This window comes from Neomonachus schauinslandi, chromosome 9 (assembly GCF_002201575.2).
Source record: "Neomonachus schauinslandi chromosome 9, ASM220157v2, whole genome shotgun sequence".
NCBI lineage: Eukaryota > Metazoa > Chordata > Mammalia > Carnivora > Phocidae > Neomonachus > Neomonachus schauinslandi.
The window spans coordinates 107,909,975-107,933,734 of record NC_058411.1 but is presented as its reverse complement, the minus strand read 5'-3'; the positions used below and the strand labels follow the sequence as shown (position 1 = coordinate 107,933,734).

The following is a 23,760-nucleotide window of genomic DNA, read 5'->3' as shown; positions in this document are numbered from 1 at the left end:
GAAATTTCCTTTCCTCTGTTGCAAAGAAGACACTGATGTCGGACATGCTCTGGCAGAAAATCACCCTCCCAGGCTTGGAAGCTCAGCAGCTTTGAAAAGCCGCTGTTCTCCAAAAGGCCACCATAGCCTTTGTTCCAAGTTTCTGATGCTGGTTCACGGGTTCATGTTTCCAGGAAGCAGGACACACTCCACGGATGCTCCTTGTCCCCACGAACTGTTGTAGCTGTATCTCAGTGGGCCTTGGAGAGGAGGCGCGGATCTGGGAGGTGGATGGTCCCTTTTGGACAGAGCCCCTGTGCTGACTTACTTCCCAACCTCTCCATGTCTACCTTTTGCAACATTATCACTGACTTACCCAGCAAATGCACACTGAGCAGACAAGCCAGGCACCATTAGAGGTGCTGGGATGGATAACACAAGGTCCCCGTCTTCCTGGAACTCACAAGTTGGCAAGCATCCCATAAAGATGAACGAAATGGTTGTATTTGTGATCCATTCATAGTTTTTGCTACCGTGAACTGAGCACCTGCTGTGCCTTGACAGGTAATATCACGGGTGTGGGCCTTGCACAGGGAGAAAACGGAGGCCCAGACAGGTCCACTGACTCCTCTAAGGTTAAAGGGTAGAGCTGGACGTCCACCTTAGCCTGTCTGGCCCCGGTGTCAGAAGGGAGACCTCCGTGCTGACCAGGCTGATGGGGAGGGCTTCCAGAGGAGGAAGCATTTGACCTGGGCAGGGAGCCGAGAAGGTTGGGTAAAGAGGACAGAGCTTACCTGGTAAGGTAAGAATCGGGGTGTTTGGAGTTATTCAACTGCATCTCTGCCTGGGCACAAATCTGTAGTAAAGCTCTTTCTCTAGAGACAGAATTGTTCATGGAGGGAGCCAGCCTTGGACCCAGGCAGCTGCTTCCCAGAAGCCCTTCTCCCCTCCTCGCCGCTCCCTCCAGGGATCTCACCTGGCTGTGCCCTGTAAAAAAGTGGATTAAATACCTCACTCGTTGCTCTCTGGGATTTTACTAAATAGTTAACACTGGCAAAATGAAAGGGCCTGCCAGCAACTGGTCTAAAACAACGGGGCTGCAGATGGAGACCCATTTTAAGACCGGGAGTGTAGATACAGTTGGATGGTTGGCCCACCCCGAGGAATGATGGGCAGCCGTTGGAAAGGACGTGATGATTGGTACAGAACAGTCTTCAGTTAAAATCCAGTTGTGTAGTAGTAGTAATAGTAGTAGTGAGGTTGGCAAGCGACTCGTGATTTAAGAATACATTTACAGTGTGTAGCTTTTCGTAAAGGAAAATTCTAGAGAGAGGAATGGTGGAATCTTCTAGGGAGTGGGATTGAAGGGTAATTTTTAAAGAACAACTTTTTAATCCATACTGATGTTTCATATCTTCTGACCGCATATACTTTTTTTCTTGTAATAAGACCTAAGAATTATAATTTCTTTGAAAAGAAAGGATAGGGGAGGTGAGATGTAAGCTCCCGTGTCCCAAGAAGCGCCTGAGTCTCTGGGGCGGGCTGGGGCGGGTCTCTGCATGGGGTCCCCTGCCCTGGCTTTGTTTCTGCTCTGGTACCTCGGGGCAGATCTGGAGTCAGGGTGCACCAGCAGCTTCCATAAATCATCCAACAGTGGATGTCTCAGCTCTGAGTGATGGACACTGGTCCCAGCCTTTGACCCAGAGCTGAGAAAAAAGCCCTTGGGGATCAGGAGTGTGGTGGTGTCTGTGGTTACCAGTAACTTCCAGATGAGCCAGGTTTGCCATTTGCAGGTCGTTGGGGGAGAGCAGGGCCCTCACCCCCTGACTGCAAACACTTCCTGCCTCTTAGAGCCTCACCTCCAACCAGAACTGTAGACCTTCCCCCTGTGTTCTGTTGTCTGCCGGTGTGGCCCGAAAGCCAAGTCTATATCGACAGGCAAGCTTGTCAGATTTTTGCTCTTTGTCTCTCCTGCAGCTCTTCTTGCTTTGGGGTGGGGGGGGGTCTCCTTAGGAACACTGTTTGGATAAGATTGGTGGTTGACAGATTTGAGTCCAGGTCTCACCCACTAGTGGTTGGACCTGGCTAGTTACTGGCCGCCCATTCCAGCCCCCTAAGTGTCAGTTTGCCATCTGTAAAGTGGGCACAAACCCTCCTTTCCCCCTCCCGGGCCGGGAGGGTCAGAGAGAATATTTGGAAAGTGCCGCGCATTAACTCAGACATTCAGTGAATTTTGGTCTCCTTCTCCCGTACTCGTGGAGAAGATATTGGCATGGGTGGCAATCAGCATACCCAAGGCCCCAGCCATTCCTCAGGGATGTTTGGCCATGGTGTAGCCCGCCCCACAATTCCTGTGGTTCTTGGCGCAAAGTTAGGAATGATGAGATAAAGGGCATTTTGTAGCGGCTGCTGGGCAGAGGACCAGGCTGCCCACGCCAGTCCCTGGGGTGTGGGATGTGGAGGGGGAGAGAACACCCTGGGGCTAGTCTGGGTGGGGGTCCCTGGGGCCTCAGGGAGCCAAACCTCGACTGGGATTGTTCACACTGTTACCTTAATGTGGGTGTAGATTTTAGAACAACGGAGAGGGGGGTGGGCATTGTAAGCCCTCTGGTAAATGTTAGCGGTTGTTGTGAGATCACTTAATGAGTGACCTGCCTGGAGTCACACAGCTAGGAAGTACCAGAGTCGGGATTTGAATCCTGGTCCGTCAAGTGCCAAACCTCCACTCTTGTCACTCTGATCTCCTCTCTGATGTCCGCCGACATCAGCTCTCGTTCCACTGGCCCCAAGCTCCCCTTGATCTCAGGGATTTTCTTCTGTGGCCTGGCCCTGGCTCAGCCAGCCAGCCTGGAGTTCCTGAGAATTCGGGAAGCTTCCCAGGTTACAGGCGCAGGGTGGGAGCCCCTGGCTGCGAATGTTGGAAGGCACGCAAGCATGAGCAAGTGTGACTGCTCGCTTAAAAATGGATCCCCCTTAACAGAGAGGGAGCCCTGATGATTCTTTGGTTCTTAAATGCATGCTTTCTTTATCTCGGGCTTGGAAATGTACACTGAGGAATTCTGTCTTGAAACTGGGGTGGGGGGAAGGGTGGAGAGTTTGAAGACAAAAGTCTTGTGCCTAAATTGCCGTCGGTTAACAGACTTGCTTCAGCCAGACAGCATGTGGACTGAGCTGGGGGTACAGGGTTTGGGGGCATTCCCTACCCCCCAGCGGCCTCCCCCGCCGTCCCTGCTCAGCTGTGCTCACCACCCACTTCATTGCAGCAACAGCAGCTCCAGGCCCAGCACCTCTCCCACGCCACGCACGGCCCCCCGGTCCAGTTGCCACCCCACCCGTCAGGCCTCCAGCCCCCAGGGATCCCCCCGGTGACGGGGAGCAGCGCCGGGCTCTTGGCACTTGGCGCCCTGGGCAGCCAGGCCCACCTGACGGTGAAGGACGAGAAGAACCACCATGAGCTGGACCACAGAGGTGCGGCCCAGAGCTGGGGCAGAGGGCAGGGCTGGGCTGGGGGTGGGGGCAGGGCGGATGTCCTGTAGGTCCTACTGCGAGGGGACACAGCAAGTGTTGTCACCCTGGGGAGGAGTTAGCAAAAGATGTGGTGCTATCTGTCGAATTCCTGGTACATGGGAATCGGAGCCCCACTGCCCACCTCCATGACTACCCCTCAATCCCTGCTATGTACCGGGTGTTCTCCGGCCCGGAAGACCTTTCGTGCGTCCTCCCATCCCCCCAGCTACACGCTGCCCATCCTTAAAGGGCCAGCCCAGGCCCATTCCTTCAAGATGCCTTCCAGTCTGTGCTGGGGACCTTTTTCCAATTCCCAAGAATGAGCCCTAGGTTGCTGTCCTCTTGTAGCCTGCCCCTGGAGAATGTCTTGTCTTCACCAAGATCATTAGTCCTTCAAGAACAGGGGCCAAGTTCCTGGCTTTTCACCAGCGTAGGTGCCTTGGAAAAGGTACACAGTTGGCGCTCAAGTAAAGACTTGCACGTCGACTGTCTTTAAGCAGAGATAGCCATCACTCTACTGCAGGGAGATGATCGGGAATACTTGGAACGAGAACGCCCGCCCCCTTCACTGGGCCCTTACCGTGAGGACCCTGGAAGCTGCGCCCACTAGGGCCCAAGAGGGCATAGTTTGTCAGGGAAGGAAAAGTCAGGGCTCCCTGGCAGGCCCTTTCCAAAAGTTGCCAACTCGTGTGGTGTCTGCCCTTAGACACTTTTTTCCCCGTTTTATTGAGATAGAATTGACATACAAAATGGTGTAAGTTGAAGGTGTACACCATGATTTGATTGGCCTTTGGCTGTTGACCAGGGTATCCGGCCCAGGCCAGGGCGGTAGGTGAGTGTGGGAAGCAGAGACTGAGTTGCGTGTCCCTGCAGAGGGCTGGTGCACTTGGCAGAGGAGAGGTGTCCTCACAGCTGAGAGGAGAATCAGGGAGCTAGTGCTCAGCTGCTGTGCAGGATGACCAGGCTTCTCCGCAAAGACGCACAGAATGGTGTTAGTTAAAAAAAACAACAAAACCCACTCCCTCAGTTCCTTTTAAACAACAACATGCTCAATACCCAGATCCTTTGCAAGCTGGTGGCTTTAAAAAGTGTTGACCAGGGATCTGGGTGCCCTTCGTGGTGTGTCAGGCAGAGCAGGGCCACAGCCCCCACCCCCCCAGCCCTGACCGGCCCACACAGGACTGGTGGCCAGGGGGAGCGTGGGGGACTGGGGCGGTTAATTTGCGGGAATAGGAAATGTCACCTAATGGCCCTGCCTTGGCTGACCCCAAGTGACTCAGCTAGGCCTGCTGCCCATTTTAAAACCCATCCACTAGCAAAGCATAAAAGCCAGCTGTGTGAGACTGACCTTTTCCCTTTTTTTTTTTTTTTTTTTTTTTTTTTCTTTTGGGGGGCCTGCCCCCCCTCCTGTCCGGGCCTTCCGTCCCCAAAGAAAGAGAATCCAGCGCGGTAAGTGTCAGCACTCTGGAGCGTGTGGAGTGTGTTTGGGGTGCGGGGGGCGGAGCAGGTGGGATCCTGGGGTGGGGGGGGTCTCTCCAGGCTTTCCGTCCATCATTTGGCAAATGAGTAGCTTTAAGTGAGCTCTAACCCTCTTTTTTATGAGTGGTGATTAACCAGAGAGGTCAGCTGGCCAGTCTGTGGAGTCACCGGGCCTCCATAAGCAGCCTGGGGGTCCTGTGTCCTGGGCAGGGTCGCTTCCCTCCTCCCAAGTTGGCTGTCCCCTGTCTGATCCTGTATCCTCCTCCCTTCCTCCGAACGCCCGAGGTTTCTCTGTGTTCTGGGCTTAAACTCGGTTTAGGAAAGTGCTAGCAAGCAAGCATTAAGGCCAGGCTTTCTGCATGTCTGCCAGCTCTGAGATTTGTTGTAAATCTTTCTGATCACACTGAGGCTCAGAGGTTCTGTTTCAAGTGAATAAGCCTTCTGAGTAAGCGCAGTGGAGTCTGGATAAAAAAAATCCTCCAGCGATTAGCAAAGCTATTTCATTCCTCATCGCTGTCCTTGTATCTGGGGCCATCTAATCTGTGAGGATGGCTTTGGTTATTACCTCGTGTTAAGTAGGACTTGGAAGGTCAGGCAGTTAACTAACCATCTAGACGGCAGCTTCCTCGGGCAGCTCCATCCCGACCCCCTTCCCGCCCAGCCCTCCACCAGGCTGATCCCAATTAGCAATAGTGCTCTCGTCCCCTCTCGACTTGCCGACGTGCTCAGAAATCCAGGTGCGCCTTTGGGCCCAGCAATGGCTCAGTATATCAGAAAGGAAAAACTGAAGCTGAAAATCCACTTTGATTGCTTTAGCGTTGATCCTCAGAAGGTGGCATTTTTGGAGAGGTGGTAGGCGTAGATAGGAGTGGAGGGTGGACTGGACCCCTCCAGGCCTTGGTCTGGTCCTGGCTTCATGGGACGCCGGGTGGCTCTCTTGGCCTCTTTGAGCCTTAGTTTCTGTATCTGTGCCACGGCCATATTCCTGCCCAGCCAAGCCTCCCCGCTTAGTCAGGAAGCCCCCTCACAAGAGCACCCAGCATCCGGGAGGTGACCCGGTTAACAAGGACCCGCTGCCGAGTGACACGAGGGTTTGACGCCCGACGCCCTCTGTCTTCACATCGTCCTCCTCCCCATTGCTGTTTGCATTTGGCTTTGTGCCCCAGTCTGCGAAAGCTTTCTGCTAAAAGAATCCCCCGGGGAACCCCCCAAGAGCTGAGCTCCTCACTCTGCAGCGCTGGTCCACACCCTTGCACGGCAGACTCAGGGGAGTCCGGTGGGAAGGCGTCAAGCCGCCATCTGTCCCGGGCCCGGTGCGGGCGAGGCAGCAGGGCTTGTCCGCCTGTGGCCGCGGCGGCCAACGCTGTGCAACCTGCAGCGAGCAGCCCTCTGCAAACCAGGTTGTCAACAGATGAGGCCCCCGCAGGAAGGACAGGGCCGCGGACGAGCGGGAGGGGGACGGCTGCACGGGCTGGAAGCTGTCCCAGAGGGGTTAGTCTGGAGTCCAATTAGAGGTAGCTTCATTCATATTTCCTTGCCTCGCCGAAGCAATAAAAAATACTTAGTTTTTTGGCTGCCTGCCAGCCAGAGGCGGGCTGGATCGATGCCGCTAAATGCCTGACATGACTCTCTCCAGTAGCAGCGAGGGTTTTCAGCCTGACTGCAGGAGAAGAAAGAGCTCGCTGTTCTCCGAGCCACGTACCGGGTCGCAAGGAGAAACCCGAGCAGCCGCGCGCCCCCCCCCCTCTGCCCCGCTCCCCGCCCCCCCGCCCACCCACCCTGGAGGAGAGGGCCCCAGAGCCTCGCTGCTTAGCGCAGGGTGGCCGTCGGAGGAAATGAAATGCCGCTGATTTTTCTGCGGGCGCTCGCAGCGGCTAATTGAATTGCGGCTCTGTGCGCCTCACCGCCGCTCCCGCACGGCTGTGGGCAAGGCTGAGCTGCACTTCCATTAGAACCTCCATTTTTTCTTCAAGGCTTGATAACTCTGCCATTTTAATTTGCTTCAGGCAGAAACTTGGCAGGGAAGGGCTGCCCAGAAACCAGCTTAGGAAAGGAAATGAAGTTCTGTGGTTTCCACACTGTCCTCCCCTCCCGCCCCCCCAAATGCCAGGGACTGGTCTCCAAGAAAGTGGGGGAGACGTGAAGTGGAGGCTCATTCCTCCCTCCCGCCCCACCCCACCCCTGCCTTTCGATGTCCTTCTCTGCCCACGGCCCTCTGTGTCCCCGCATGGCCGGGTCCTGCACGTCCACGCTGCATGGGGATGTGGCTGGACTGGACTTCCCCTGCCCTGCAGTCCGACTGTGCACCCTGGGAGAGCAGGGGCTGTGTCTGGCTCCTTCCCCTATCCCTGGCACCCAGCCCTGGGCCTGATCTAGGGTGGCTGCTCAGGAAAGGCGGGGCGTGAATGCTGAGTGATGAAGGAAGGTGTAGTTTGGTCCCTTGGAAAGGAGTAGACCTCAGCAGCCCCCTAGAGGGGCGCCGGTTCTGATACTGTCTCGGCCCCGGCCCGGAGGGCACAGGTTTTCTGGCGGGTACTGCTGCAGGTAGATCCTCCGTCCCTGCTCCCTAGCCCGGTGCCACCAGCCACACCGCGGGGGCCAGCGTTCCTGGCCACCACTAGCGCCCCGAGTCAGCCGGACCCCATCCTCTGTGGGATGCTCTCCGCCCGCCCGTGCTGTTCCAGGTTGGTCTACCGGCCCGGCCCTGCTCTTCCCAGGCCTTGCATTTCAAACTATTGCTGGGCTTGCTTGCTTTGGAATTTGAAGGGAGAATTCATTAGACCCTTCCAGGCCTGAGCAGCTCGGGTTTCCTTCACGTTGCCTCCCGTGGGGTGCCTTGGGCACGTCTCCCAACCTCTCGGGGCCCCTGCATTCCCATCGTTACAAAGAGAACGATTCCACCTGCCCTTATGCCTTTTCCCACCTTGCAGAGGGAAAGGCTTCATGAAGTTGCAATTCTCGTTTCTTTCTAACACTGCTATTTCTCTGAAGTGCTTGAGACCCGGTGATGGAGGAGTAGGACGTTCATACAAAACGCCAAGTTGCCCACCTACACGTAGAAGGCCTATCGGCAACCCGACGTCCTCCCTCCCTGTCAATCTCTCCATTCCAGTCGGGGTCAGCAGATGGAAGTATTGGACGTGGCCCCTGTGTGTCCTCTGAGACCCATCTTTCAAGACTCAGTGCAAATTTTGCTTATCCCTTCTTTGAGCAAATGTGCATGGCTGGCCCAAGGGGGGTGGTGAAGGAGGGGTGATCCGGCCCTCCTAGAACATAAAGTCCCACAGGCCAGAAGGCAGAGAGCTCAGTACAAGCCTATTTACTTAATAGCAGCGTCGTGGCTACGAAAGGGAATTGTGCTCGCAGGGTTCCCCCGCAGAGAGTCTGGATTGCTGGGAAGGCTTCCCTGGTAAGGCTCCGACGGAGTGGAGGATTGCAGGACACACACAACACCTCCACTGACCTCTTGAGGCCCCTGCGCTTAGCTTATGTCTCGGTGTGCATGGTGTGTTCACACTGAATCTCCTTCTGGTTTCCAGAATAACTCCGTGTCGCCCTCTGAAAGCCTCCGGGCCAGTGAGAAGCACCGGGGCTCTGCAGACTATAGCATGGAGGCCAAGAAGCGGAAAGCAGAGGAGAAGGATAGTCTGAGCCGATACGTACGTCTACTGGGCAGCACGGGTCGGTGGTGGGGGCTGGGGTGTGGGAGAACCCACAGGCCTGACTCGGGGGCGAGTCAGGGGCACGGGGGGGGGGGGGCTGGGTTTCCGGGCCGGGGGACGGTGGGGGGTGGCGGCGCAGGTTCATACACACACACTGTGAGCACGTGGGCCACAGCCAGGATGGGGAGTGCCTGAGAACTGTGGGTGCCCCCCCACACAGGCCAGGGGGCCCCATGCTGCCATCACGGCCCTCCCAGAATCCCTGATCTGCTCCAGGGGGCCATCCCCCACGCCCCCACGCTTTGAGCCTACCGTGTGGTCACGGTATCTGCTATGGGCCAGGCTGTTCGGATGAGAGCTGAGACCCAGGGAAGGGGGCCATGCTTTGCCTCTTGCGGCTCTGGAGGTGTCACCCAAGTGCCTCGGCTGCATTTCTGGGAGACGAGGCGGTCACCCCTCCCACACAGAGTGGCGGAAGTGATGACGTGAGGCTAGCACGCTTCCTCGTCCGTGATGGTGGCTGTGAAGCTGCTGGAAGGAGCCAAGTGTGATGGGGCAGGTGTGGGTGAGGCTGCCAGTGGGCATGGAGCGCAGTGACCCGGAACAGGGCTAGGGGGCTGGGCGAGCAGACAGCCGACGTCGGTGGGCCAGAGGGGAGAGCGCGTGGACTGTGGGGTTTGGCCCTGGGTTCAGATTCCAGCTGGTGGAAGCAGGGGGTGCTTCAGGTTCTGCCTGGGGGTGTGGTGGGGGTGGCCCCTGACTGGCTTCTCTCTCGGTTGCAGGACAGTGATGGGGACAAGAGTGACGATCTGGTGGTGGATGTTTCCAACGAGGTGAGCACGGACAGGCCCAGGTTGCAGCGTGCTCGGTTTGGGGGGGCGGTTTGAGGCGGCTCCTCCCCTGGCTGGGAGCTGTTGTGTCCCAGCTACTGCTCCATCCAACGTGGCCGGCAGCCAGAGCAGGGCAGTGAGGCATTCGGCTGGTCAGGAGGAGGAGGACAGGGCTTGGCTGCATGGTGGCCGGGGTTGCTAGGATGGGAGCCCAGGGGAGAGAATGCAGGCGAGGGCCAGCTCCTGCTCCCCCTGGTCCTCCAGGTCAGCTCTGTTCTCCCCACCACCGCCCGGGATCTTGAGGGTAGGGGTTGTGAGTCCTTTGGGATCTGCCTCAGCAGGAAAGGAGGACCTGGAGCTGCATGAGGCCAAGAGGCCCCACTGCCCAGATTTGAGTCCTGAACTTGTGTCTGATCCTGGGCTGGTCACCATCCCCCACCCCCACCAGGCCCCAGTCTCCCCATCTGTGGGATGAAGGGGTGAGACGAGATCATTGGGAACTAGTCGCCCCCAACTTTGGGGCCCCCAGTCTCTCTCAGCCCAGGTCCTCTCCCCGTCAGCTGTGTGCGCTCCCGGCCCGTCCCCAGCGCAGGGAAGACTCCAGGCTGGTTGTTGCTGTCAGTGCATCTCTGCATCCCTTGTGCTTTTAGGACCCAGCGACACCCCGGGTCAGCCCGGCACACTCCCCTCCTGAAAACGGGCTGGACAAGGCCCGCGGCCTGAAAAAGGATGCCCCCACCAGCCCCGCCTCAGTAGCCTCCTCCAGCAGCACACCTTCCTCCAAGACCAAAGACCTTGGTCATGTATGTGGGGTCTGCCACTGGTGCCACAGAAGTGGAGGGCTGGGGCAGGCGGGGGTGGAGGGAGAAGATTCTGGAAAGGGCCAAGCTGGAGTGGTCATAATTGGAGGGTAGAGGGGTGGATTACAAAGAACATGGATTGGGGTTTAGCCCCAGTTCAAATACTGGCTTTCCCACTTACTGGCTGGGCCCTGTGCTACCAGTTAATGTTTCTGAGCCTTGGTTACTGCATCTGTAAAATGGGAACAATCGCCACTGTCTCTGACAAATAAGGCTGGGCAAGAATTGAGGGGCCGTGGGGCAGAAGATTCAGAACTGGAGCCGGCACTGGGTGTCGTGGCCAGCTCCAAATGCCCAGCTCTCGAGAAAAAGGAATCTTCATGTCTTCCCTATTCAGAACGACAAATCCTCCACCCCTGGGCTCAAGTCCAACACACCTACTCCGAGGAACGATGCCCCGACTCCAGGCACCAGCACGACCCCAGGGCTCCGGTCGATGCCGGGCAAGCCTCCAGGCATGGACCCGATAGGTATAATGGGTAGGCACGAAGGGGCTGGGGCGACGGCGCTGGAGGGCGGGGTCTACCGCGGGCCAGGGCTGGAGCCACACAGCTAGGCCAGAGCACTAGGAAGTACGCGGGAGTTGGGGCTGTCCCGGGGCCTGCCTCCAGGGGGACTCCATGGTCAGGTTTGAGGAGGACGTGGACACCTGATGTGTCAGAACTGATGGCAAGGGCTTATTGGGGCCACTGTTGGACTCGGCATGTGGAAGGAGCTTCAGACAGGTTGTCCCCATGTGTGTCATTAGTTCCTTGAGACTCCCAACAACCCCCTTTTGGGCCTCCATGTCCTGCTGTGTAAAAAGAGGTGGGCATATCTCTCAGCTTGAACCTGCTTGGACCGCGAAGACCAGGATCCCAGTTAGATGGGTTCAGTCCAAGAGGACGGCCTGGAGCAGGCAGCTTTCGAGTGCAGGAAGGATTGCTGCTGGGCTGGGAGGCATTCTGGCAGCCTGAGCTTTGTCCTGGAAGGAGGGGTGGGCCCACTCCCCCTGAGGGTCTCCCCTGGCTGATGCCCGCCTCCTTGCAGCCTCGGCCTTGCGCACGCCCATCTCCATCACCAGCTCCTACGCGGCCCCCTTTGCCATGATGAGCCACCACGAGATGAACGGCTCGCTCACCAGCCCGAGCGCCTACGCCGGCCTGCACAACATCCCACCACAGATGAGTGCGGCCGCCGCTGCAGCCGCCGCCGCCTATGGCCGATCGCCAATGGTGAGCTTTGGAGCTGTACGTAGACCTTTTGGCTCCTTTTGGGGGGGCGGGGCAAGGAGTGGGGAGTTGGTGGGGGTTGTCAGGCAGCTGCCTCTGGGGCGGAGTGTTTATTAGAAAAAGAACGGGACAGAGGCTTTGGGGTCAGCAGACCTGGGCCCCACCCCCACTTGGCCTGTTAGTCGTCATGTGACCTCATACAACTCAGCACCGCCCCCCCCACCCCGCCCACCCACCCAGGCCGTCTTTTTCCATCTGGAAAGTGGGGCTGCCCTCTCTTTTTCTGGGCTGTGTGGGGATGGGAATCCCAAAAGCTGTCCAGTGACTTCCACGTAGCCTGGGTTTGGTAAATGAGGCTGCTTGCTATACCGAGAGTGAGTTCAGATTTGGGTCGACAGAGAGGGGTTCTTTCTCAGGAGACAGTTTCTCTCCTGGGTGGCTTCCTCTCTCTGAGATGACGGGCCCACTGGACACCAGGGGAGAGAATGAAGTGGGGCCGGATCAGCTCTGCCTGGTGGAGCAGGGAGAGCTGCGGGTGTGGGGCTCGAGAACACTGGCTCAGAGTTGGTGGGTCTGGACTGTCACGCTGTCCCTCCCACTGTCCTGGGCAAGACACCTGGCCTGCTGGGCCTGTTTTTCCTCTGAGACAGCAGGCTCTGCTCTGTCTTCCGGGTTTTGAAGAGGCAGCGCTGTGGGCAGGACCTAGGAAGTGGTGAAGGAAGAGGCCAGGGAGGGGGCTGCGGGGCGGCCTCCCTCACTAAGGGCTGGCCTGGTCTTGCCTTGCAGGTTGGTTTTGACCCTCACCCTCCCATGAGGGCCACCGGCCTGCCCTCAAGCCTCGCCTCCATTCCTGGTGGGAAACCGTAAGTTCTGGCTGTGCTTGCTGCATGCTAGCTGGGGAAAGCACACAACCCCCCACCCCTCTCCCCAGCCCTGGCCGACCTCCCCTCGAGAAGGTGTCTGCCCGCTAGAGGTACTCACAGACCAGGTTGTAGCCGCAGGAGACAGCTGCCTGGCCACACTCCTGACCGGCCCTGGGGCTCCTGCTGAGTGGGGAACTGGGGATGGGGAACGCCGCAGTTGATGGGGCCTCCATAGCCAAGTGATGTGAGTGGCCCTGGCCTCAGGAGCCCCGCTGGGTTGGAGCTGCTGGAAGCACCCCCAGCCTAGAACAGCAGGTAGACCATGCTGGCTCACCCCCGGCTCCGATGTGTACTCCATGATTCCTCCTGGGGGGGGCACACCTCTTTCCCTCCCTGTTACCCCTGGGCTTGTAAAGGAAGAGGTAACATTCAAGCTGAACCCTTTCCATGGGGATTTATAGATGGTGGGAAACGCAATCTGGAGCCAAGGGTATATGGGAGCAGGAGCAGAAGTCAAGGCCTGGGATGTTAAGCAGTCCTCTACCCTGGTAGAACCAGGCCAGGGAGGTTGGGGTGACTGGGTTCCCTAAGATTTGGGGGTGGGGCCCAGACGTGGGCCAGTCGGGGTGGTGCCATCTGACCTGGGAGGACTCGTGCGAACTGAGAGGATTAGGGATGACGGAAGGGACGGTTCTCCCTTTCAGAGCGTACTCTTTCCACGTGAGTGCCGATGGGCAGATGCAGCCCGTGCCCTTCCCCCACGATGCCCTGGCAGGCCCCGGCATCCCACGCCATGCCCGGCAGATCAACACACTGAGCCATGGGGAGGTGGTGTGCGCCGTGACCATCAGCAACCCCACACGGCACGTCTATACAGGTGGCAAGGGCTGTGTGAAGATCTGGGACATCAGCCAGCCGGGCAGCAAGAGCCCCATCTCCCAGCTGGACTGCCTGGTGAGGCCCCAGGACCTCAGGCATCTCCTCTAGCCGGCCGAGGGGCAGCCTGGCTGGGCAGCCGAGCAGGCTGGCTGACCCCTGAGCCCTGGCTTTACTTACCATCCTTAAGTGGAGATAGCGAGCTTCCCTGAGTTTGTGAAGAAGTGCACGAAAGATTGAAGGGTTGTGGATGAGGGAGGGGACGGTCTGGCAGCTGCCGGGAGCGAGGGCGGGATGTGAGCAAGCAGGGGTGGGGAGGGTGGCGAGGGCGCCCGGTGTCACCGGATGCGATTCTTCTGGTCCCTGGGAGGAGGGGCGGGCAGAGCTCCATGTTGCCCCTTCTCCCTCCAGAACAGGGACAACTACATCCGCTCCTGCAAGCTGCTCCCTGACGGGCGCACGCTCATCGTGGGCGGCGAGGCCAGCACGCTCACCATCTGGGACCTGGCCTCGCCCACACCCCGCATCAAGGCCGAGCTGACGTCCTCGGCTCCTGCCTGCTACGCCCTGGCCATCAGCCCCGACGCCAAAGTCTGCTTCTCCTGCTGCAGCGACGGTAACATCGCCGTGTGGGACCTGCACAACCAGACCCTGGTCAGGTGAGGCTGCGCGAGGGAGCAGGGGAGCCTCGTCCTCGGGAAGGTCGCGCTGGTCATAACGGGGACCCGTCCGGGGTGCTTCTGGCCGTAGGGTGGCCACATCAGAGTGGGCGAGGACCCCCGGGTGAGGAGACAGCCAGGCCTGCCCTGTGCGAGGGCGCAGCCATGGGTCAGGTGCTCCGCGTGGGCAGGGGATGGAGGGCTCCCCTGCAGAAGGCTCCGGGGGGAGGGGAGTCGTGGTGTGGTGGAATTCAGGGCGTCGGAGACAAGCAGAGGGAGAGAACTGAGGAAGGAGGGCATCGAGACCGGAAGGTCGGGGACAGTGTCACTTGGTGGTTTTCGTGGGGCCTCGGGAGCGGTGGCCCCGTGGGAATCCTACCCCCATTATGACCCCGTGCCGGTCACTCCGCGCCCGTGTCTCCGTGTCCCCGGTGTGAAGCGGGCATGGTGAAGGCGGTGCAGGGTGGCGTGCCCGCCCCGGAGTCGGCTGTCGGGAGGAGGCCCGGCTCTGCTGCGAGCTCACCAGAGGACCGCGGGTGCATGGGCCACCCCCTTCTGGGCCTCCGTTTCCTCTTCTGCTCAGACACAGCCGGCCTCGGCACTCGGTGGTTCTGGAGGGCTCACCCCCTCTCCCTGCTTGGCCTTTGTAGGCAGTTCCAGGGCCACACGGACGGGGCCAGCTGCATAGACATCTCCCACGATGGCACCAAGCTGTGGACTGGAGGCCTGGACAACACCGTGCGTTCCTGGGACCTGCGAGAGGGCCGGCAGCTGCAGCAGCATGACTTCACTTCCCAGGTGTGTGTGCTCCTCCCCTCCCCAAGGCCAGCGTGTGCCCTTCCCTTCTGGGGTCCCACTGGCTGGGTCAGGGGACACGGGGGCCCTCACAGGTGGTCATTGCAAGTGGACCTGTGACCACCCTGAGCTACCTCAGAAGGCTTCCTGGAGGAGGCAGCAATAGACTAGAACCAACAAGGCCCTGGAGTTGGATGTACTTGACCCAACTGCTCAGAACTGATTCTCAGCAACGCTACTGTTGAGCACTTTGGCCCCGGTGTTTTTCCTCCCTCATGGGATGGGCACGGTAGTAGCTACCTCGCAGGTCTGGTGTGAGCACCTGAAATGATCCCTCTAAAAGCCTTAGCCGTAGCCTGGTTCATAGAAGATACTCTGTTAATGTTAGGTAGCCTTATTTTCCATTGTTGTTTGTGTTATTTAAATATTTTAACTATATATTTAATATTTTAGTGTTTTATTCACTTTTTTTCTTAAGGAAAGGCAAAAGTCACAGGGAAACTTGTATAACTTGGGAAGTGAAATGCTTGTGACATCTCGGAGTTGGAATGCTGGCTTTACCGCTTACTTTCTAGAGTCAGCAACCTCTCTGAGCCTCTACTTCCTCGCCCCTGCAAGGCATTCCAGGGCTGAGGGAGAGGAGAGGGGCTTTGCCTTGCAGATGGCACGTGGGGATGTGATGGGAGTGGGAGCGGTGGGCCCCTGCCCTCGGGGTCCCTGAGCAGGGCCTTTGAGGAGCCCCTGGGGCCCCGGGGGAAGGGTCAGGGGGACAGAGGAGCTGAGCCCGGTCTGCCGCCCCCTGCAGATCTTCTCGCTGGGCTACTGCCCCACCGGGGAGTGGCTGGCCGTGGGCATGGAGAGCAGCAATGTGGAGGTCCTACACCACACCAAGCCGGACAAGTACCAGCTGCACCTGCACGAGAGCTGCGTGCTCTCGCTCAAGTTCGCCTACTGCGGTGAGCCTGGGGGAGCCGGGAGCCGGCGCGGATGAGGGGCCCAAAGCTTGAGAGCAAGGCAGAGCCCGCACGCCAGCCACATCTTGGAATCCAGCCTCGCGATCCTGACCACTGTCTCCCCCCGCTCCCCCCCCATCCTTATTCCTTGGGTGCGGATACGGCCACAGGGCACCAAGCACCCAAGCACGCACAGCAGCAGGCCAGAGCCAGCCCTTGCGGGCCTGGGGCAGGGGAACGGCACTCTCAGCCTTGGGGCCGTTCCTCCGCTGGCTGCGGCCGCGGGCTCTGATGGCTGACAGCCCTGGGTTGGATCTGCTTCTCCCCAGACTGGCTGCGAAACCTTGGCCACCCCGCATCCTCTCTGCATGCCAGGGGGTCTTTCTCCGGGAGTGGCCCGGGCCCCCCGTGAGGCTTTGGAGAGCAATAGCACGTTAGCCCGGGCTGAGCCTGGCAGAGCAGCCTGCAAGTAAGAGCGCTCACCGGCCACCGGCTGCGGCTGGCTGGGTCTCCAGACCGCAGGGCTCTGCCATTTCTAGCACTTTCTGCCGCCTTCTAGTCATAAAACCGAGAAGGCTCACTCCACTGATAGCTTTTTTTTTTTTTTTGATTTTTTTTTTTTTTTTTTTTTTTTGACACAGAGAGAGAGGGGGAGAGAGGGCGAGAGCAAGCACAAGCAGGGGGAGGGGCAGAGGGAGAAGCAGGCTCCCCACTGAGCAGGGAGCCCAATGCGGGGCTCGATCCCAGGACCCTGGGATCATGACCTGAGCCGAAGTCAGCCGCTTAACCAACTGAGCCACCCAGGCGCCCCTCCACTGATATCTTTAAAAAGAATCTTTTGGGGAAGTGTCATGTCTGTGATTTACTGCAAATCCCACCGTTCTCCATCCCGGCTGCGCCCACCCCTCCCCCGTGATTGCAGAGAGGCGTTCTGGGCAGGGGGGCGGGGGGGCAGTCTGTGAGTCAGATACGGGTCTCGCTGATGAAATGCCCCTCACCAGCCAAGCCTCTTACCTAAGCACTGGCTGGCAGACACCACATCTCCGTGGCAGCCGGCCATGTCTGGGGCGGGTCTCGCTTTCAGGGCAGCCAGCCCCAAGCTGACGCTCCTTTGCCTCCCGCCTGCAGGCAAGTGGTTCGTGAGCACTGGGAAAGACAATCTCCTCAATGCCTGGAGGACGCCATACGGAGCCAGCATATTCCAGGTACCGCCCACCGCCCCCCACCGCCCGGGCCGCTGCCCCGGGTTGGGGCCTGCCCCTGGCGATGGGGATGGGGATGGGGATGGCCCCTTCCAGCCCCTACGTGCTGGGGATCCAGGGTGGGTTTCCCAGAGCCAAGGCCTGGGACACATCAGCGGGACACACACTGCAGCTGGTGGCGTCTGACCCATAGGGTGAGGGCTTTTAAGTGGGGGTTCTTATGGGATTTCTAGAACAAGGGGGAGTTAAGTCATGCTCTTGGCTCTGGTCTGTGGCCTGAGCACTCCCAGGAGGTGCCCTGGGCAGCTCTTTTCAGAGCAGCGTTCCCTGATGTTCAAGTAAGTTTGTGTTTCATCTCGACACCTCAGTGTAAGGAGTGAGAAGGGGGTAGGAGAGAAAGGGTCTGGAAAGAGATGGGAGAGCAGGAAGAGGCTTTTCATGGTTTTTCAAGATCTGGGTTCCAACATACAGCTCTCACTTACACATAGTCTTGACCGCACGCACGCACGCACGCACAGTATGCTCCTGTGCTCCCAGCCGACAAGCCACTTTCAGGATCCGTGCTGGGAATGGGTGGCGTCCAGCATGTCACACGTGTAACCCTCGTTACACTGGACGCTTCGGGTCGGGCGGAGGTCCCCTTCCTGGCACCGGCCCACTGACGCCCATGCCCTGCTCAGAGGTGCTCCTTCCTGTCTGTAAACCGAGGAAAATCTCGTCCTCCAGTGCTCTCTTTCGAGCCATACAACTCCACGATCACCCTGGGCCCTGGTCATGAGCCTTTCCTGGTGGAAAAGCCGAAGGACGGGGCATCTGTCCCCGAAAGTGCCTCTCCAGGCTGCTTTGGGGGAGGCCGTGCTGGGTGCGCTTGGGGTTGGAGCTCTGGGGCCGGCAGACGGGGTGTGACGCAGACAGCGGAAATCATGCTGCGTACCAAGAAAGTGAATTTCTGCCTTTTTGCCTCCCCACACCCTCCTGCCTGTCCTCGCCTTCCCCCTGCAGTCCAAGGAATCCTCGTCTGTCTTGAGTTGTGACATTTCGGCGGATGACAAATATATTGTAACAGGCTCTGGTGACAAGAAGGCCACGGTTTATGAGGTCATCTACTAAACAAGGACTCTAACTGGGCTGTCAGACTCTGGGAGAAAAAGACTCGGCGGTGACAGGGCGACCCCGCGAGGGGCCCCGAGGCTGGCGGAGGCTGGCGGTGGGCAGCCGAGCGGTCCAGGACTGTGCTCCGGCAGGCCGAGAGGGCGCGCCCGCCACGGTCTGGACCCCTGGGCATGGACTCCTGTGTCTCACGGACTCTGATGGATGTCTCTCCTCCTCCCTGTCCACAACCCTGGCAGATGCTACAAGTAGATTTCTTTGGAGGCTTGGGGCTCCAGCCCCCCGACAGACGCCCTCATGAATCTCCATCTTTCCTTCCCCTCTCTTTTGCTCTGTCCCCCTGCCCTGGGTCGGGGACACTGGAGTGGACCAGGTGTTTGTGCTGGGGGAGGGGGGGGATCTCGTTTTCCCGATTGTGCAGCGCACAACATTTGTGAAAAAATGTAAATAACAGACTCCTCTATCTCGGACTGGTCAGTGGGGGAGGAGGCCCCTTCCCACCGAAAACGCTAGCCGTGTACTTCGCCTGCTGTATTTGTAACCCACTCGTGGTGGTGGCTTTTTTTTTTTTTTTTTAAAGGGACATCCCTATCTGGGAAGGGGAGGCAGGGAGGGGGACCCAAATGGAGAGGGAGTGGAGGGGCAGAGGAAGGGAGCTGCAGCTGGTGACCAGCCTGACCAGGAGGAGGGGGGGTCCCTGGGACGAACGCACCTCCCTGTGGACTTGGGAGCAGCCCAAGGCCTGTCGGGACCCTTGCAGGCTGCACGGGCAGCCCGGCAAGGCTTGCATGGTGGCCAGCCAGGCTGACGAAGGTCGGATTCTCTGTGGCCGCCTGCGCTCTCCTCCCTCTCTCTCAGGGGTCCGACTCTTGCTCTCCCTTTCCTTCTCGCCTCGCTCGCTCGCTCGCTCTCTCTCTTTGGTGCGCACTTGGTTATGGTGATGGGAGGTGGAGGCGCAAAGGAACTCCATCTCTGGCCCTTCTTGATCTTCGGACACAACCTTCAAAGGACAGAAAGTTAGAGGAAAGCATAGCAACTCAGCTCAGGGAGCTACCAGAGAAAAATAGCAACTGATGTGGGTGCTTTTTTTTTTTTTTTTTTAATAAAAAGAATTAGAATTGATGTCCTTTATAAAAATGCCTTCTCCCCCTTTCCTGCCTCTGACCCCATCCTCTCTCCCTAGAGGGGAAAAGTGTAATCAACCTGCAAGGGTTGTGAGTCCGAAGGGACAGTCTCCCCCCCGCCCACCCCGGGCAGCACAACAGTGCTGAGGGGACCAGGGGTCGGGTGGGGACACCGGTCTTGGCACTGTGGTGACTTCTTGCGGCTTTCAGTCTCTTTGGAGCCCAAACAGGTTACAGGTAGAAAAATTGTCTCCTGCAGGTACCACTCTTTGGTACCAAAATGTTCTGAGGTATTAGGACTTGGGTTTATTATTATTTTTTTTTCTTCTTCTTCTTGGTCTTTTTTTTTCTTCTTTTAAGGAAAAGCTAAAGGCCGATGTGAGTCCTGGTGGTGGGCTCTCCATGGATGTAGCATATGGAAGATAATTTTGATACTGCATTTTTATGGATTATTTTATAATGTGTGATTCCGTCTGGTGAGAAGGGAGGAAGGGGCCCCAGTGGAAACTGCTGGTCTTCAGTGATCTTGCTCCAGGCTAGCAGCTCCCCTGACATGACCCAGAGGCCGTGGAGAGGCCACGGAGACTGGCCGGGCGCCCTGTACCTTTCTGAGGTGGGGGAGGGGCCGTCTGGAGAATTTCTCTCTTTCTCTGGGTCTTGGATGTGCATCTGCCGTGTCTCGTTAAAGGCTCTAGCCACAAGGGAGGGTGAGGGTAGAAGAAAGTTGATTCCTGAAGAAAAAAAGAAAATGAAAAGTCATTGTAATGAGCTGTTTTTATATTTTTAAAAGTTGCTATTTAAAGGTTGGTTTGATTGTTGTGTTTTATTGCCTCTACACCCCCCCCGTTTGTCAGACCTCCCCGAAAAGAGAGGGGGACCACTGTCACCCTCATGCCCTGGATTCTGGGTGATTTCCCTTGTCATCCCTAAACAGAAGCTCTTGTCATTTCAAAGCACTTCCCGCGCTGCCCCCAGCCCCTAAAAGTCTGATCTCGCAGGATGGTGAGGGGGAGTGTTCTCCCTGCCTTCCCCAGGCTGCCTTCCCGTCTCCACACTGGGGAGTGGTGGGTGGGAGCCGGGATTTCCTCTGGATGCGCATGCAGGATAAAGTTCCCCGAGGGGAGGACCGAGGATTTACACCAGATTCTTACTAGACAGTCGTCCGTGCAAGACGTTTTGGCAAAAAATGAAATGCGAAGAACTTCAAGTGTAAAATGTCTATGAACATCTGGACTCTGAAAGCCTTCACCATCTTACGTCTCAAGTTAGATGTCACACGGGGGACCTCAGTCTCCGGTTCACAAAGCTGTGGGTAAAGGCGTTTGGAGGGGGGATTTTGCAGAAGGGGTAGGATAGGACGTGCTGGCCAGTACCCTCGGAGGCAGGGCTGGGCTAGGGTGCTTCCTAGGCTCTGGGATTTCCTGCACCCAGTAGAGACCTCTCCTAAAGCTGGGGACTGACATGGTTTCCAACTCCGTATTTGGTCAAAGTCCTTCTAAATCCACTAAATCCACTGTCGTTTTACACAAAAAAGGGAATAACGACGTTTTTAAAAAGGAGAATAAAGCAGTCCATTAGCCTAGAAAGGACAGCTGGACTGCATGCACAGAGGGATTGTCCAGCTGGAGAGGGATGTCCGCTCAGGCTTCTAGAGAAGCTTCCAGCAGGTAGAGCAGGTAGGAGGAGGAATGCCGATCTGGGGCCGCTGTGTGGCCAATAGCTCTGTATTGGTTGCATGGCCTTCAGTAGAACATCACACTCCTCTGTCCACGCTGATGCATTGAAGCAGAGGGATAGAGGGCCAGCTGATGGGCTCTGACCAGAAGATTGTGCATGTGCCCAGGACCCGCCTGGGGATTGCCTACCGGTGCTAAGATAGGAGTTGGGCTTGTAAGCCTCAGGGAGAGGACAAGCAGCATGTCTATCAGAGAAGGCTCACCTACAGTCTTGCCCTGGCAGAGGTGGTTACGACCATTTCTGAGCGGGGGGGGAACAACCTCTGGAAGGCTGTTGTACCCAGATGTCCTGGGCACAGGCAAGGATGTAGAGCCGACCGAAATCTGGTCCTAACCCCGGAGGCTCCCAGTCGAGGGTGGGGAGGCCATAGAGCCCCAAATTGGACTCTGTCCGCGCTGCTGGCGACACATCCCAGGCCCCAGCTGCAAGCGCCTTGCCTCCCGCCTGTTGTCACCACCATTGTCCCTTACACGGCTCGCCAAGCCTCTCCACGCAGATGGTCCCATTGCGTGCTCCCTCCTCCGCCTCTCACCCACCACTCTGCTCTGCTTCCCAGCCAGCTTGTTAGAAACCTCGAATCTCAGTCCTGCTGCTGCTGAATCTGCATTTTAACAGCCCCTCGCTGACTCCTCAGCATCTGTACGTTGGTGAGGGGCTCTTCTAGTCCAAGGCGAGGGGCCCACTCACAGCAAATGGGAAGGGAGGCCTTGATACTATTTTTGAAGTCACCCCTAACCTTACCCTGCAGAAACGCAGGCCCAGTCAGTCCTGGCATTGGCCACATGTCACCATACCTGTCCATCTGCCCAGCTAGACCAGCTTCCCTGGAGGGCAGCTCCCAGGACTTCAGTGGCCCCGGGGTGGTCTTGGCTTGAGATTATTCTATTTCTCTGGGAGCAGGGCATCTGGATGTTCCTAATTGAAGCCAAGAAGTGGGCTGACTTCTGGAGTTCTGTCAACTCTGCCATTGCTCAAAGCAAGGAGATCCGTTTTTAAAAATGGGGAGGGTATGGTTGCGAGAAGGCAGCTTTCATGCTTTTAGTCCACATCAGATTATGTACAAGTGTCCAGGTCATCCCAAGCCACAGTTGACCAGGCCGCAGGCCTCCTGGCCTCTCTCTATCCCCTTTCCCAACCCGTAAGCTGCTCAACCCCAACATGGGCAGTGACTCTTCTAATTTTAGCATCTATGAGAAGGTACAGAGCTACAGATCCCTGGATACTGCAGCTGGACAGATCCTTAGCAAGAATGCTAAATGGTATAACCTGGCCATCAAGTATTTCATCATGATGGAGTGTACTTTTTTTTTCCAAGAATGCAGTGCTTGAAAATGAACATTATTTTTAATGTAAAGTATAGCAAACAAACATTAATATTTTAAAAATTTGCATGGTTATGCATCATTTTCTTTTTCTTATGATAACAATATAAAATGCACTCTATTCCAGTACCTGTGCAACGTTTTTAAACATTACCCTAAAATTGGACCTTTTGTATTTGAAGAGGTCTCTCTACTGAGCTCTTAATTTTATGAATGGGACAATTAGGCCCAGAAAGGGCAAGAGACTCACCATGAGTCACCCAAATCACATCTCCCTCTCCCCTAAATCCCTAGCATACTTTCAGGGAGGGCAGGACTGATATTTGGAAGATTAGAATCCAGAGGATGAGGGCTCCTGCCCCTTCAACAGTACGGGTGAAAAAATTCTTCATGGAAAGAGGCAGCCAAGAAAAGCCATGGAAACCAGCCTCCTCCCTTGAGAACCTAGAACTCACCCACCCATCCATCCATCCATCCATCCATCCATCCATCCATCCCCCACTCGCTCATCTTTCTATCCATCCATCCACCCATCTGTCAAACTATCCTTGTATCCACCCATCCATCCAACCAACATTTATGCAGTGAGAATTAATATGACAGGCATGGTTCTAGGTGCTGGAATGCAAAAATCAATAAGACAATGCTTACCCATATAGAACTTTCTCAGCCAGAGGTGGGAAAGAGCTGATCGCAGCGCAGAGGAGGAGATCAGTGATCTCAAAGTGAAGAGCGTAAGCAGGAAAGTGAAAGATAAGAAGCCCCCTCCCCAACTCCATCCTTGCCCAGCTCAGGCCCTGCTCGTGTCCATTAGGTCCCCATTAGTCGGGGCCCAGAAAACTCCACGGTGCGCTCACCCTGACCCCGACTCAGCTCTCTTCCAGGCAGATCAGACAGGGCAGGGTTGATGGCTCAGAAGCGGGCTCTCGGGACCTGCTGGACCGTGGAGGCTGGATGAAAGTCAGACGGGGCTGGAGCCTTTGTCTCTCCTTGATATTACAGCTGCCTGATGCAACCGTGTGCTGATAATAGGTTACACAGTTTGAAAAAAGCGGGTCTGGAATTTTCAGTGCTGGCAAATGAAACAGCAAGCTAATAAGGATTCCCTTTAACCATGTGGACACTGAGACATCGTGGATAAAATTAAACTAAAACAAATTTACTAGCTTACCTAGAAAGAAAAAGAAAGAAGAAAGGAAGGGAGGGAGGACGGAAGGGAGGGAGGAAGGAAGGTTGGAAAAATGGAAGGAAGGAAGGGAGGGGAATCCTTTAATGTCATAAATTTAAAAACTTTAAAGGCAGAGTAGGGAGGTCCCAAGCTCAGAACAAAAGCCCAAAACTACATAGAGCAAAAATTGACAAAATTACAAGGAGGAACAGGAGTCTTTGACATCCCACTAACGGAAACTGGTAGATCAAGCCAAGAGTAATTTATAAGGATATAGAAGATTTGAATAGCATAATTTGCAAGCTTGAGCCCATCAAACCCTATAACCAACTATTGAAGAGCACAGATTCTTTTCTTTTTTAAGATTTGATTTATTTGACAGAGACACAGCGAGAGAGGGAACACAAGCAGGGGGCGTGGGAG

At 56.8% G+C, this 23,760-nt stretch overlaps 1 protein-coding gene across 14 annotated transcripts in view; it reads left to right on the top strand.

The window, feature by feature from the left end:
• TLE3 (TLE family member 3, transcriptional corepressor) overlaps positions 1-19,947 on the top strand; it is a 47,129-nt gene extending 27,182 nt beyond the window's left edge. For 3 of the 14 annotated variants that reach the window (XM_044918253.1, XM_044918254.1, XM_021694034.2), the window contains 14 exons: positions 3,243-3,447; positions 4,919-4,935; positions 8,505-8,624; positions 9,410-9,460; positions 10,108-10,260; positions 10,655-10,787; positions 11,347-11,531; positions 12,315-12,391; positions 13,096-13,345; positions 13,679-13,926; positions 14,577-14,724; positions 15,527-15,677; positions 16,803-16,879; positions 17,879-19,947. In XM_044918253.1, coding sequence (XP_044774188.1) covers positions 3,243-3,447; positions 4,919-4,935; positions 8,505-8,624; positions 9,410-9,460; positions 10,108-10,260; positions 10,655-10,787; positions 11,347-11,531; positions 12,315-12,391; positions 13,096-13,345; positions 13,679-13,926; positions 14,577-14,724; positions 15,527-15,677; positions 16,803-16,879; positions 17,879-17,986 — 1,923 coding nt within the window. In that variant the 3' untranslated portion in view covers positions 17,987-19,947. Of the gene's footprint in view, positions 1-1,899; positions 1,926-3,242; positions 3,448-4,918; positions 4,936-8,504; positions 8,625-9,409; positions 9,461-10,107; positions 10,261-10,654; positions 10,797-11,346; positions 11,547-12,314; positions 12,392-13,095; positions 13,346-13,678; positions 13,927-14,576; positions 14,725-15,526; positions 15,678-16,802; positions 16,880-17,878 lie in introns of all 14 variants that reach the window. The other 11 variants (XM_021694031.2, XM_044918250.1, XM_044918257.1 and 8 more) reach the window with 9 other exon arrangements.
• The last annotated feature ends 3,813 nt before the right edge of the window (positions 19,948-23,760 follow it).